Source organism: Dipteris shenzhenensis, chromosome 16 (genome assembly GCF_047967505.1).
Source record: "Dipteris shenzhenensis isolate YYH24624 ecotype China chromosome 16, Dip_SZ_1.0, whole genome shotgun sequence".
Classification (NCBI taxonomy): Eukaryota; Viridiplantae; Streptophyta; class Polypodiopsida; order Gleicheniales; family Dipteridaceae; genus Dipteris; species Dipteris shenzhenensis.
This window is the reverse complement of record NC_141611.1, coordinates 2,423,879-2,439,734: the sequence shown is the minus strand read 5'-3', so window position 1 is coordinate 2,439,734 and position 15,856 is coordinate 2,423,879. Positions and strand designations below refer to the sequence as shown.

Genomic DNA, 15,856 nt, shown 5'->3' with positions numbered 1-15,856 from the left:
ATGGTTACATATTTCTCCTGCCACTGGAGAAGTTCAAGTAATCACTTTTAAAATAGTAGTTTCATTATAAATAAGCGTGAGTACATGCATCCTTTTCTACACTCTACGGATCAAAAGGTCTTCCATCTTGATCATGAGTTTTTTAAGGTTATATTTTCCATGTTTTCAAGAAGCACTTGCCAATAAACCTTATTTAGCCATCAAATGCCAAGGATAGAATAAAAAATATTGCCAAAAACTTGTAACAAACAATTGGTTCCCTCTTTGATTGTTGCCATAAAGCAAAAAACATGGCTAAAATAAACCAATCAACCAAAAGGTTGACCAGCTCAAGTGACCTTAGGAAAAGAAGATAACACGCCCAAAAATAAATCAGCCATGTGTCAACCTTTGTGGGCTTGTTCAACCTCACAACATCGAAGCTTTTGAAAAATAGAGAAAAGAATGATGCTGCAATCACACGCACAACTAGGTGGAGTAGGAAGAAAAGTCTTTGATTTAATGGTATTGCTTGTTTCTTGTATAAAAAAACCTACAACATAAAACTCCCAATCTATTTCATCGATGCTAGCAATGTGGGTTGGTAATGAATAGACCTTTTTTGTTGAGAGGCCAACTCGCATCTACAGGACATTTACATACCCTTCTTAGAATGAAATGCTCAACAATAGACCCTTCTGAAAGTTATGTAGCATGGTTGCCAATGTCTCTAAGGATGTACTAGCAATTGATGATGAATTGAGAACTTTTGGCTTGGCAACCAATAGCCTTTCATAATGAAATATTCAGTCATGAAACACTTCATGTAGCACTTCAACAAACATATATGTCACATATAAACCTTTTTTTGAAAAAAAGAATGATTGATACTAGTTGATCTTGACAGACATGTCAACGAACATTGAAAGGAAAAGAAACTACCTTCTGGAAACCTATATTAAACTCCTTTAGTATCAGCCACAATACTCAAAGTAATAGGTAGAACCTTCTAAAAATCTCCTAGAGATAAAGCTAGCTGATATAACGAATCAATAAATGCCGAGATCTAGATCTTTTCTTAAACAATGAGAGTAGGATTCTAACTTTGACTAACAACATGTACAAAAAGGGGCAATGAATAAAAGATTTAAAGGAATGAGATTACTAGAAAAATGGCAATAAGATGGAGATGATCAAAAGCCAACTTCGCTCTGATTCCATGTCACAAAGTTTGGTATTGAATTGCTCAAGGAAGAGAAGATATAAATGGTGGAACCTCAAAAGAAAGACAAATCTCATAATGGAAAATGCGTGAGAGAGAACAAGAGAGACCAAGAGCTTATCAAACTCCAATGGCTTTGGGCTTCATTCCACACCACACATTTCAAATGTGTGTGTGCTTATATAACAATATGGATTAGGGTGTGTATTCTTATATAAGTACACATGCATTTGAAGTGTGTAGTGTGGATTGGGTCCTTATACCCTAATCCACTCACCCAATCTCATTGGTTCCTCACATGCTTACTCACACCCACACACCCATGCAATCATAGGTTGCTTGCATTTGCTTTGCTCACCCTTGCCTATTGAAAAAAGGAAATAACCTCACAAACTTGGATGAACAAAGGTAGAGCCAAACCATGACATGCATTCTACATTAACAATCATCAAGATACATCATAATGTGATGTCATCAATGCCACATCACTAAGTCACATCATTAGTTCCATGTGGCGTAATACCAGGATATCATGTGCCATCTAAGCAGAATATATGCTACACAAGCATACTTTTGCATGTAGCATATGAACACACAATCACACATCACCCATACATGCCACATCATCATTTGTTTCCACTATTTTGGACAAAGTTCGACAAAATTTTAAATGGAAATAGCTTTTTCTTGGGGGGGTAGAAAAGTGATTGTGTATATATTATATCAAATGTAATTTAAAAAAAGATCATGCTAAACATAATCATAGCTCCCAGTCAATACACTTGTAAATCTTGATTACTCAGCCTTCTTTATTGGCCATCTTACCCCACGAAAGTGTCACACTGAGAGCTTCCTAGAGAGTGAGTTGCAGTGGAGAACCTCTTGGAGAGTGAACTAGGCTGAGGCACGTGGTACTGTGCTATTGCATTTTGGAGAGTGAGCTACAAAGCATCGTCAGAGTTGAAGTGTACACAGTAGGGGAGAACCATTGATAGCGCATGTGTATGAGTGTCATCAGTGCTTGGAGCTGATTGTTTGTTGAGGGAAAGGAGGGTAAAATGCAATAGTGAGCTGATTGTTCGCTAAGGGAAGGAGGCTAAAATGCATTACCGATGGGAACATGGAAGTTTGTTGAATCAACTATTGATTGCAGGGAACAGAACTTCACAAAACACCTTTCTAAGGAAAGAGTTTGCTAGACTAGTCCCATTGGAGTTTAGACCACACAAAAAAAACAAAAGAAAGTGGACATAGATGCTGGAGTCTCATAAGGATAGATTGCTTTTAGTACTTGTTTCATATGTAGTGAAAAGGTTGAAAGGTGTGGATGAAGTCTACGAGCTCTGATTTTAAGGTCCGTGCAAGGCAAAGTCCAACACAAAGGAGCAACGGAGGAACACTATAGAGAGGAGAACTTTGATGTTGTGCCAAGGGTTAGAGAAAGCACAGAGAGAGAGAGAGAGAGAGAGAGAGAGATGCAAGAGAGGGACCTTTAAACTTGCATATGTAGAGCTAAGATTGAGAGGAGAGAGTAAGAGAGTGACATTGACAATTATCCACAAGGCCAAATGAGGACAAAAAGCAAAATGCCTCTCTAGATTTTCTCATGCAAGGAGATTGTATCAATGGCAAAGAGTTCCCTTGCTCTACCCTATCCCCTCTTCCAAACGCTTGTTGCAACACCTTCCCTGCTCATCTTGATTCCTATTCCCCTCCCTCCAACTCAAATGAACTCTTCACCCTATTGTAGTAAAGTTTCCTCTATTACTCAACCAAATCAGCTCTTAGAATCCCATAAGGATCCAATTTGAAAATTCCTTAAAAAGCATTTCATATCATGGTTTATAAATATAACCTAAAACTTTATTCCTTTAAATCAAAACCAACCTGGAGACCTAATGGAAGTGGGTCCCTAACCTGTCGTAGATGGGTCATGATACTAGGACATGCAAGTTTAGGGTATTGTCCTCAATAGATGTTCTAATGATAAAGCACCACTACTGAAGCCATTAGATCAGCCACATCTCTATATAAATCTTTGGCTCCCAGTCAATACACTCGCAAATCTTAATTACTAAACCTTATTTATTAGCCATCTTACCTGTCAATACACTCGCAAATCTTAATTACTAAACCTTCTTTATTAGATCAGCCACATCTCTATATAAATCTTTGGCTCCCAGTCAATACACTCGCAAATCTTAATTACTAAACCTTCTTTATTAGCCATCTTACCCCACGAAAGTGCCACACAGAGAGCTTCTGAGAGAGTGAGTTGGGCAAAGAGCCTCTTCAAGTCGGCCCACAAACCACCCACGCCAATTAAAAAGAAGCTAGCAATAAAAACCAAACTTAACATTGATCAAGGGAATTTCCAAAAGCATGTATGAACTACGCAACCCAATCGATATCTTAATAAACAGGTGGGGCACTCCCGCTTGCTACATGAACATGATCCATAGTTTAAGGAGGGGCACTAATGCATCCAAGTCACATGGAAATAGTACTCCAACAAGAGCTGGTTGTAAGAGCCAAGATAGCAAAGTCGAAGGCAATTGATTCCAAATGTGAGCTATGCTCAGGAAGAAAAGAAGACTACATATATGTTTTTTTAAATCTCTTGATTTAAAGGTAATGAACAATTGCTAATACTCTACCCGAGCCTATAACTTTACAAGTGTACACTAAATACTTGGATTGTTGTTTAGTGGGTAGATCATGTAATTTGTTAATATATTTGTATATGGTCATTGTTTGGTTTGTGTGCCAATCACTAATTTAATTTTGAGAATAGTGAAATTTAAATATATTGATTAGACGTTGGAGAAACCATTTGCAATATCCAATGACCTTGACCAGTAGAGAAAGTACATCAAGAGGTGCTAGGTAGGCTTTCCTTTCGTGTTGATAGTAACGCCTGAAGTAGAGGATCTTTTGCTATAGTAGCCACCTCTCTATACAAGCCAAAAAATCACGATGAGCCTAGTAAGAAATGCATGCTTGTGCATATGAATAGCTATCCTCAATACCCAACCTAGAAACAATCCTAGAGAAATACTAGAGTTGGCTTGCAAAGTCACACTACTTGAAGCAACCAATAGCATGGCCAAATTTACAAAGAAGGTGCAAACCTTAGATGCTTGAGGAAGCCACCTTCCCATCAAATCCCCATTTTGCAACAACCAGAAAATTGTATCTCTTGCTCAAAAGAACTTCATTCCATGCTCTAGTTAGGAGCTCACGTGCTTATGTGTGCTAAAGGCTTCGAGTTAACAATTGTCCCATTGTGTTCCCTCCTAGCTGGTGGAAGATTTTTCTAAGTATTATCCACCGACAAAAGAACAAGGTGAACGACGTTCAAGTGGCCTGCCGTGCAACAAGGAAAAGAGGGGGGAGAGAGTGAGAGAGCGAGAACGAGAGAGAGATAAGAGGGGGGGGGAGAGAGAGAGAGCGTGCGCTTGCCTTGAAATAGAAAGAGAGATAAAGAGGGAGGAAAAGGTGGAAATCACCTATTTTTCCCTCACTTGGCAGGCCAAAAAAGACGGGTTTTGACATGTGCCAGCTTGAAGGAGAGGCACTTGGACTCTTCGACTGTCACCGCTTGGTTACCCGTCGACTTTTACAGACTCACAAGATCATGGCCAAAAAAGAGAGGGAAGGCACGGGACCAAAGCATCCAGTGGTAGGGCCCGGTCAAACAGTATGGACAATGGCTTGGTGCGGGAGCCAGCTGGCAGCAAGTTCAAGGCCAGCTTTATGTTTGTGGTACAGGTAATCACCTATTTTTCCCTCACTTGGCAGGCCAAAAAAGACGGGTTTTGACACGTGCCAGCTTGAAGGAGAGGCACTTGGACTCTTCGACTGTCACCACTTGCTTACCCGTCGACTTTTACAGACGCACAAGATCATGGCCAAAAAAGAGAGGGAAGGCACGGGACCAAAGCATCCAGTGGTCAAGCCGGTCAAACAGTATGGACAGTGGCTTGGTGCGGGAGCCAGCTGGCAGCAAGTTCAAGGCCAGCTTTATGTTTGTGGTACAGGTGAATGGATGTAAAACACAAGGACTACCAGAGAAGAGTGGCCTGGAGATGCTGAACGGAGCGGAAACTTGGAGATGCTGAGCGTAGTGGAGGCACTTACTTCTTTGGAACGAATGCCCCAGTCGCCTTCGGTTGACAACCTTATATGCATCTTGCAGAATTGCAGAAAAGAGAAAAATCTAGCGCATGCCAAGCGCTTGCATGCGTACATGTGCAAAAGTGGGCTGGGAGTTCATAGGTCTCTTGGAAACTACCTTGTCTCAATGTTGATGGAATGTGGAAGCTTGTGGGATGCCCGACAGGTCTTTAACAGGTTGCTTGATCGTAATGAGTATTCTTGGACTTCTCTTATCATGGGTTATATTGACTGGGGGGAGTCACAGCTTGCCCTTAACCTGTATCAAAAAATGCAAGACGACTTTGTACGTCCTAGCAAGTATACGTTTGTCGCCCTTCTAAAGGCTTGTGCTAGGCTGAAAGATGCAGAAAGAGGCCAAGAAATACATGCCGAGATTGCCAGAAAGGGGTTGGAAAGAGATCCTTTTGTTGGCAGCACCTTGCTTGATATGTATGCCAAACGTGGCTTGTTTGCAAAAGCAAGGGAAGTGTTTGAAAAGATGCCAGTTCAAGATGTAGTATTGTGGACCGCACTAATCGCAGGATATGCTGACCATGGGTTTGGTGAGGAGGCACTGAACTGTTTTGAACATATGCAACTCGAGAGTGTCTCTCCGAATACTGTCACATTTGTTTGCAGCTTGAGAGCTTGTGGTGCCATACGAGCCATAGAAAAGGGCCAAGAAATACATGCCGACATTGCCAAAAAGGGGTTGGAAAGAAATCCATTTGTTGGTAGCGCTCTGGTTGATATGTATGCCAAATGTGGCTCACTTGCAGAAGCGTGCAAAGTGTTTGACAAACTGCCAGTACAAGATGTAGTCTCATGGACTGCACTAGTGACAGGGTATGCTGAACAGGGGCTCTGTGAGGAAGCACTGTACTGTTTTGAACAGATGCAAATGGAGGGAGTGTCTCCAGATGCTCTCACGTTTGTTTCCAGCTTAAAAGCTTGTGCCAGCATAGGAGCCATAGACAAGGGCCAAGAAATACATGCTGACATTGCTAAAAGGGGGTTGCAAAGACATCCTTTTGTTGGCAGCACTCTGGTTGATATGTATGCTAAATGTGGATCACTGGCAGAAGCACGTGAGGTGTTTGACAAGCTAACAGTTCGAAATGTAGTCTGTTGGACTGCTTTAGTCTCAGGATATGCTGAGCAAGGGCTCTGTGAGGAAGCACTGAACTGTTTTGAAAAGATGCAAGTGGAGAATGTCTTTCCAAATGCTGTCACATTTGTTTGCAGCTTGAAAGCTTGTGGCAACATAGGGTCCATCGACAAGGGCCTAGAAATACATGCTGAGATTGGCAGAAAGGGGTTGGAAATAGACCCTTGTGTTGGCAATGCCTTGGTAGGTATGTATGTCAAATTTGGCTCACTTGCAAAAGCACAAGAACTGTTTGACAAGCTCCCAGTTCAAGATATAATTTCATGGAACACGCTAGTAGCAGGATATGCTGAACATGGGTTTGGTAAAGAGGCACTGAACTTGTTTGAACGGATGCAACTGGAGGGTGTTTCTCCGAATGCTATCACATTTATTTGCAGTTTGAAAGCTTGTGGCAGTTTAGGAGCAATGAATAAGGGCCAACATATCCATGCCAAGATTTCCAGACTGGAAATGGAAAGAGACCTTTTAGTTGGCAACAGCTTGGTCGATATGTATGTCAGGTGTGGCTCACTTGCAAAAGCAGGGGAAGTGTTTAACAAGCTAAAAACTCGAGATGTCGTCTCGTGGACTGCATTAGTTGGAGGGTATGCTGAACACGGGCTCAGTGAGGAAGCACTGAATGGTTTTGAAGAGATGCAACAGGAGGGTGTCTCTCCAAATGCTGTCACATTTGTTTGCAGCTTAAAAGCTTGTGGCAGTATGGGAGCCATCAACAAGGGCCTACAAATACACGCTGAGATTGCCAGACTGGAATTAGAAGGGAATCCTTCTGTTGGTAACACCTTGGTTGATATATATGCCAAATGTGGCTCGCTTGCAAAAGCACGGGAAGTGTTTGACAAGCTGCAAGTTCGAGATGTAGTTTCATGGAATGCACTAATTACAGGATATGCCCAGCGTGGAGAAAGTGAAGTTGTTTTTCATATGCTTCAGAGAATGACAGGAGAAGGCAGAAAGCCAGACAGTATCTCATTCCTTAGTGCTCTTACTGTATGTAATCATGTGGGTCTAGTGGATAAGGGCCAGAACTACTTTGAGGCCTTGTGCAAAGATTATGGGATCATTCCAACTATTGAGCACCACACGTGCATGGTTGATCTCCTTGGCCGTGCAGGCCAATTAAATGAGGCGATAGCGATGGCGGAGAAGATGCCTTTCCAACCTAATCTTGTGGTGTGGCATACTCTGTTGGGTGCCTGTCGAAAGTGGGGTAATGTGGAGCTTGGAAGACAGGCCTTTGAACATGCCATGAGACTGGATGAAACAGATGATGCAGCTTATGTCTTGATGACCAATATCTATGCAGATGCTCAAATGCAGGATGACTTGAAAGAGATCGAGGCAATCAGAGTGAAAAATGAACATTGAACACAGTTCAGATTTGGAATTGTGCATATACAGGGCACAAGGCTTTCCAAAAGCAAATAAATATTCAAAGCTAGAAGTTCTTTCCCTCAAAATGGGGGAGGATGGGTCCATCCCAGAGTTGCAATGTGTGGCACAGGACATAATCAATGATGTCATTTAATATTGAGATTATATAGGCACAGTGAGAAGCTGGCCATTGTGTGCACCCTGATGAATACCCAGTGGGAAGTGCAAACATTTCACCCAAAATTTCTGGGTTTGTGGAGACTGTCATATGGCCTTTGCAGTTAGAGCACTGAAGTATCAACACTCCAACAACCATTAATGTTGCATACTCCAGAGGACTGTAGGAAGGGGGGCATGTTAACCGATTGGTTAACAATATGCCACTACTGGTTAGTGATGTGATTTGATGGGGACAATGGCAAGTTCATAGAGACAAGATTGTGTCTTGGAGCTAGATGGGCCCAAGAGGATGGTAAAAGAGGCTTGCATGTCTTCAAGGATGGAAAATGTACCTATGGGACTATTGCTGACAGTTGTACATCTACAGTAGCTAGCTCAGATGAGGTGTACTCAGAGGATGAAAGTGACTCAAATCATGAATTGTGTAAAGTGAGTTGCTGTAGGAAGATGGTGAACCTGTGCTGGAAACAAACTTTTGTGATTTCACATTTTCTAGAAATCAAAGATGCAACTTCCAAAATTAACAGACCTCAAAAGATTCGTTTATGGTGTTTGAGAATTTGGTGATTTTGCAGATGGGGAAGCTTCTTGTGATCAATTCCATTCTCTTGTGGCTTTCATGATATCTCTGGATTTTTCATGTCAGTAAATATGTATGAATGTGTATAGTATAGAAGTGGACCACCCAGAATATATGTTGAATAAAGATTATCATGTTTTGCGACTTTAGTGAAATTATATAATGCCATATGAAAACCAAGTAGTGTAACTCAGGTTCAGCAGTCCCATTATAATGCATTAATAATAACTGTACGATGAGAAAAGAAATGCAAGTTCTAACTTCTTTGGTTCCTTGGGTTCGTAAATTCTTGTAGTCCAATGAGATTGAGGAATTAGCAGTCTTGCAGCAATTTCATTATCTTCCAAGCTACATATTTTTTGCGGCCCTCCACGCCTTGTAATATGGATCTTTGCATATCGTATCGTACTAGATATAAGCATCCTTTTATTCTCTGTTGCTAAACTGCATATCTGCTTTGCCTTCTGGATCTTTGCATTTACTGCTCTTGTGTGGTCCTCTGTGATCAAGGGTACCGTTAAGGTGAAGAAAAGGTAGTTGGCAGTTGCGGTGGTGCTTTTGTTTCTATGACCTGCAGGTCATCCTTGAGGTTATACTATTTTTTTGTAGTTGCCTTTTAGTCTTAATTGTTTTGGGGGAGTCTTCGGTGTCTTGGATCGAGATGTCCAATTGTTTTGTTGCCTCTTCGCTGCTTGTCCTTTTCGGAGGTAGCAGCATCCTACACTCTCTGTTGTTGATACATGCACCACGCCGCTAATGTCACAGTTTCTTCGTCCCAATGTGCATTATTTGTGCCACCACAAAGGTATGACCTTCCCAACAAGAGTGGATAGGATTGCCTCCTGTTCCATTCTTGTCTAAGTTGCCACTTAGCTTTATGTGGACACTTTTTAGCATACCTTTCAGTTTGCCCACCCATTAATCCTCCATCCTGATAGGGAACAGCGAAGGCTTAATATTTTTTGGATTAAGCCTATGTGCACCACTTCTAAAATAATATTGACTTCTGATTCACCATCCACAAGGATCCCTTATATTTATTGCTTTCTACTTTTACATCAATCATGGGAGCGTCTTCGTCCGATACAGTTGTTTTGGTGACTTCTATCAGGGTGCTGGTTGAACCGTCACTCCTGTTAAGTGTCTTTATTACTTATTCAATCCTATTTTCCTTTACATTTGCTCTTGGCCTATCATTTTTGTCAGGTTGAAGAAGGAGCTGCATATCTTGAACCGGTGGGGTTGATTGGAGGATTCCATGAGTCTCCACCTCGATTTATGATGGGGGAACCATGTCAATCCTAAGGCAAAACTATGTATAACAAGCTAGAATCTGTTCCCTCAAAATAGAGAGGAAGAGAGTGCCTAATTTTCTGTCATAGACCTCTATAGCCCTGGTCATCTAGGGCTCCCTGGGTTAGCCACAATTGCTGCAGCACAGCACCAATAGCAGTCCACATATGAATGCCTTGCAGGCAATCCACATGGAACAGTAGCAGCAGTTCACATGAGACTGCACCCAGCACCAGAAGGGCCTATTTATAGGTTGTAAGGCACGCTGGCCCATCCAGAGGCATCAGGCAGCTTTGTGACCGACTACAGTCTGTTGATAAAGGATAAGTTAAGATACTGAAGGAAGTTTATAGTGTGACTCAACTTGTGTAGATCAGAAGTGGGTAGCAGCCTTAACGCCCTCATTTTGGCATCAACCTCAAGCAGTAGTCTAGCCTTCTGGGAGCAGTTTAGCCTTCTCCAGTAGGTCTTTCGATTGTCAGCAGACTTCCTCCAGAGTCAGCCTTCAAGCAGCCTGTACAATCACCAAAGTCCATCAGTACCAATCTACAGCCTTTTCATTGAGGATCAGCTATAGATAGATTGTTCACCTAGTGATTGTTAGGGCCATAAGCATTAAAGTAGGCAGGAATGGCAGGAAGCCAAAAAATCTTAGGATCAGGAATTGTTGCTCGCCCTATCACTGCCCTCTGCAACTCCTGCCGAAGGATTAGGTACCCGGCTGACTACGTGCACGGTCATGGAGCACGTGCACGTTCCACCTCACTATGGTCCAATTCATGAGGATGGGGAAGCAAGAAACAAGGATCGCCTGTGGGTGGGGTTCATGTTCCAGAAAATTTGCCTTTTGTGACTTTGGGGGGGGGTTTGGAGGGCGGGTAGTTTGTGACCGTATGACGGCGCCCCAGGGTGGACACCAGCTCTATGCCAATCTTCCATACCCACTGCAGCATGAAGGGGACGTCCACTCCGAACTTCTCAGCATACTTCTGGAGTGGCCAGTAGTGTGCCAGATCAATCCTTGCCTCAGGCGGCAATCTGATAACCCCTATTGTCAACCCATAAATCGGCTTCTCCCACGTGAAGCTCAACTAGAAGTTCACTTCAGCACCGTGGGCATGCCAAAGATCTAGTCATAGTGGACCCATCCTATCGTCCATCATGCGTGAGACCTAATCCCCCGTCATTGCATCAAATACCCTTGGGGTCCACTTCTCCAACCGTGTGGAGGCGAACTGGAAATGCCAAACTAAATCTGTCTGGGAGCCCACTATGCTGATCCTCCACTCCGCCGCCGCCTCTGCCTCTTCTCTACCACCCTCTTGCCTCCATCCTTCCACCTCCTCTGCCTCCCTTCCTGCCTCCCCATCCGCCTCCCTCCCTGCCATCTTCTCAGCCTCCCCCCCGCCCCATCTCTCTCCTCTTTTCCTCCTCCCTTCCTACCCCCCTTCCGCCTCCTTCCCTTTCACCTCCTCCCCACCTCCTTCCCATTCTCTGCCCCCCCTTTCTCCACCTCCTCCTCCGCCTCCCCCTTCGCCTCCTTCCTCGCCTCCATTTTGCCCTCCTCCTCCACCTCCCTCCCTGCCCTCCTCTCTCTCATTCTCTCCTTCTCTCTACTCCCGTTTCCTTTTCAAAGGACCCTCGACATTCTCTCCTTCTCTCTACTCCCGTTTCCTTTTCAAAGGACCCTCGACATTCTCTCCTTCTCTCTACTCCCGTTTCCTTTTCAAAGGACCCTCTTTTCCTCCTCCCTTCCTACCCCCCTTCCGCCTCCTTCCCTTTCACCTCCTCCCCACCTCCTTCCCATTCTCTGCCCCCCCTTTCTCCACCTCCTCCTCCGCCTCCCCCTTCGCCTCCTTCCTCGCCTCCATTTTGCCCTCCTCCTCCACCTCCCTCCCTGCCCTCCTCTCTCTCATTCTCTCCTTCTCTCTACTCCCGTTTCCTTTTCAAAGGACCCTCGACAGCCCTTCAGCCCCTTCTCATCTCACCCTCAAGCCATGGGTGGGTGTGGGTTTGGGTAGCAGGGGCTTCTTTGAGGTGCCTCTTTTTTCAAGGGCTCTCCGTAGCCTTTCTTGGGGTGAGGTAGCTTCCCTGCCCACCGTACACGTGGCTCTTTGTTTGTTTCTTTTTCCCATTTCTCGCAAAGCGGGAGTTTTTGTGCTTGTTCAGAGAGAAAATCTTGGTGGTGACCCTTGGTCTAGCCAGAGGGACTCTATGGCATCACCCTCGAATCCCACATCCATTAAGGTTATCCTTTCTCCAACCGACAAGCAACCGGTGCAGCATGCAATCCAATCACTTCAGGACAAGGCAGTTGTGGGTAGAATAGTGGGCCTCACTCCCACGAGGAGACATGTGAGAGAGTGGATCGAGGCGAGCTTGATACTAGAAGGAGACCACATCCATGAGGTCACCATCTAAGTCTTCCTCATCTAGTTGAGCTCTCTTGCTACCACCTTGACACTTCTGGAGCAGAGCCCCATCCTTCTTGGCTCGCATCTGGTGTACCTTTTCCCCTGGTACCATAGCTTCACAATGGAGGATATGGACACGACACACCATGTCCCCCGCTTCTCGGTGACCCTCCACTTCCCGAGGCTTCCAAAGGAATAGAGGGCCATCCTTCATACATTGGTAGAGCGTTTGGCATGGTGCTGGAGTCCCCACTAGATCCAGCAATTTCAGTAGTAGCAGACGATGAGGTCCCCAGGATCAGATTGGTGGTTGAGAGCTCAGAGTCTCTCCCAGAGTTGATCCTCCTCAAGACCCTCAACGTGGGTACACTTCATTAGAGAGTGGAGATCTCTAGTTTACCAAGCCAGTGTCTTCGTTGCAAGCAAATGGGCCATTTAGCCCGAAATTGCCCTCATAGGGATGGACTCCTCCCCCCCCCACCCCTCGCAGGACATGCAGAGGACCCCCTCGGACAAGAGCAGCAGGAGTCCTAGAACCCAGAGTGGACCCAGGTGGGCAAAAAGAAAAAGAAATGAAGCAAATTGGCTCAAAAGCGTCGCAAGCAACAGGCTAGACGCAAGGAGAGAGAGAGAGAGAGAGGCACCCGCGGAGGAGCAGCCATAGAAGCCCTTGGTTGGAGACCCCTCCCCCCAGTAACGGGGACCACAACTCAGCCAGGTGATCCTCCGTTAGTGGAGGTACAGTGACCACAGTCACCCTTGCGTCAGCAGTTGCCTCAAGAGCTCGTGACGTTGTGATGATAGAAGTTGCGGAGGGTAGCCCGATAGCAGTTGAGGAGAAGGGGATCCAGAGCCCAGGTGTGTCTAATTATAGTAGGGCGACTACCCCTATTTCCTCTCGTCCCCCTCCCCCTCCAGAATCCTCTCCCTCTCCACACTCTCACCCTCCTCCCAAGCTCCCCTCTCCTCCCCCCCTTGCCACTCCTATTGTGGTCATCCTCACCACTCACCCCCCCCCCTCCCTCCGCCCCGCCCTCCCCCTCCATAGCAGCTTCCTTAGCCTCCCCCCCTCCCACCCCCCTATCAGGCCTGCCTTGGCTCCCATGCCAGTAGGCAAGGGCACGACCACTTCCCCCTCTGCTTCCTCCTCTCAGCGTCCTGTCCCCCTCCTCCCCGGGGGGGATTCAAAGGGAAGGAGGCAAGAAATGGTGGGAGGAGGAAGAGGAATAAAGGTGGGGGAAGGAGGGAAAAGGAGTTAGAGGAGGAGAAGGAGGCTAAATGGAGGCGAAAGATGGCGGGGGGCGGGCAACATGAGCAGCCAGGGGAAGTGGGAGCAGCAAAATCGGCTTAGTCTTAGTTGATGTTCCTCACAGTCAAAAGCCTCACCTAGTCCTTACAATTAGCAGGGTTGGGGGGCCTTTAGCCCTTTCCATTGTACTAGCCAACCATCTACAACCTCTTCATTTAGAATCATTCATCTTTGTGCACTTGATGATTTCTAGGAATATAAACAATAAAGTAGTCATTAGGATACTCAATTTTGTGCATTAACATAAAGTTCTTGCTTATGTCAACTAGTCATCATGCTTTTGCACTCAATCAATCAACATGGATAGGCTTATGACAAGATCTAAGGTTAGATTGTCATGGATATGCAAATAGATACAAGGAAGAAAACTGAAGTTTGTGGTGGCTATAAATGATGCCAATGCATCTATAAGAGCTAGTGCGTGCCCCTCTTATTTGAAATGTTTCAGCAAAGGCAGGTGAGATATAGAGGGGCGTAAAGGTTGAAACCTTTACGCCCCTCTATCACAGGCAACTATCCATACCAATTTATCTCAATCGTGATGTGCACATAATTATCTTCATTGAGCTGTAGTAAGTAAGGAATCAACTCTCCTAATAGAATGCTAGCATTCTTGTCTTGTACATCAAAGGTAGATGTAAATATGCAATTTGATGGGGGACTGATGCAAGCCTTGTCTGAAGAGTCATCAACAATAATTGTCCTTTAAGCATCACATCCAAATGCCTTTGAGGTTTTTGCTAAGGGTTCGAACATTGCCTCAACATCAACCTTGTCAGGCCTATTTATGCTCATCTTGCTATAATTGTAACATCCTTGTTGCTAAGACCATATCACAAAGAAAGGGAGGCTCTCATTTGCATAATTTTATAGCTTTCCTACCATGTCAATTATCCATCAACCATATGTCTCCTACTCTAGAATGTGAATGATGCAACGATCATGCTATGTTTTATTGAGGCTGTTGTGACTTGCAAGCCATTCACGTCTAATATCACAATCATCCTTGGCATACCCAAAGAAATTGTATATGGATGTAGATCCAGATTCTCCTCGAAGTTGTTGGCTTCTCACTCCTCCAAACTGCCAGGTGCTATGTTTTCATACATGTTTGCAACAACAATAAGATTATTTAGTTGTGTTCCCAATGTTGAGTCACTATGTTCATTCATATTCTCTTCTAAAACTAGAGGATTAATAATATTCCTTACAATTTGTGCTATGTTTTCTTCTACACCGCCTGTATCCATCGCATCATTGATTGCCCTCGTTTTGGGTGGTATGTTCTCCTCTATATTTGATGTCTCCATCTCCTTCTATGCATCCCTGGTCCCTGTGGAAGTTGAGGATGATAGAAATAGTTTCAGTCTTCATAATGTATTCAACATAGTTGAAGCACCAAAGCATACGAAACCAAGAAAGGACCATAAAGTGCAACCATTATCTATATTCACCTCTAGAGAGAATGTCACTGATTTGATCGTCCTCTTGGGGAATGGAACTAGTGCCACTCTCTCTAAAAGACCATAGAGAATGCCAATAGTGCAACCTTTCTCTCTCAACTCATAGAAAAAATGGCACTAGTGCCATTCATATCTTGGGGAATAGGGCTAGTACCATTCAAGATTCCTAAAAGGTTATGGAGAATGCCACTAGTGCCTTTCTCTATATCCTCAGTGGGTGAGAGAATGGCACCAATGCCTCTCCCCACGTCCCGAAAAGAAATATACAATAGGGTGGTAGCAAGCTAAGGGTGTCCACTTTTTGTTCACTCCCCAATCCTAAGGAGGTGGAAAAACAAGCTTTTTAGCTCTCAAAAATGCAAATCTCACCTACTTTCCTATGGATCTAGTCTTTGAAGTCTTCTGACACAACATCACACTTGCTATTGTGCACACAATCGTATAGTCTGATCGAAAATTCGATGCACACACAAAAAATTTCTTTGTGTCACACGGCATGGTTCCAGGGTGGTCACACGTTTGTCACGAACAAAGAGTGTCATATAAAATTCTAAATTTCTCACTCATTTTAGATTAAATGTTATTGAAACTTTGTAAGTGGTCTCTTTGCATTATGTAGAGCTTAACTTGATTTATTGGTAATTTTTTGAATGATTTATCTAATTATAAATAATTATTTATAATAAATAAAGTCATAAAATTCATGCATTTTA

The 15,856-nt window shown here is 44.1% G+C and overlaps 1 protein-coding gene across 2 annotated transcripts; it reads left to right on the top strand.

Moving 5' to 3' along the window:
• The first annotated feature begins 5,119 nt into the window (after positions 1-5,119).
• Positions 5,120-8,603, top strand: LOC147892396 (pentatricopeptide repeat-containing protein At4g13650-like). Of its 2 annotated transcripts, XM_087387393.1 has the most exons (3): positions 5,120-8,198; positions 8,371-8,450; positions 8,481-8,603. In XM_087387393.1, exon 1 carries the CDS (start codon positions 5,316-5,318, stop codon positions 7,896-7,898), a length of 2,583 nt encoding a protein of 860 aa, XP_087243519.1. In that variant the 5' UTR covers positions 5,120-5,315; the 3' UTR covers positions 7,899-8,198; positions 8,371-8,450; positions 8,481-8,603. The 2 variants fall into 2 exon arrangements, with proteins under 2 accessions (XP_087243519.1, XP_087243518.1); XM_087387392.1 differs by having other exon boundaries at positions 8,371-8,603.
• Positions 8,604-15,856: the final 7,253 nt, after the last annotated feature.

Excerpts from the sequence above, each read along its gene's own strand:
- LOC147892396 (XM_087387393.1), top strand. The coding sequence starts at position 5,316 with ATGCTGAGCGTAGTGGAGGCACTTACTTCTTTGGAACGAATGCCCCAG.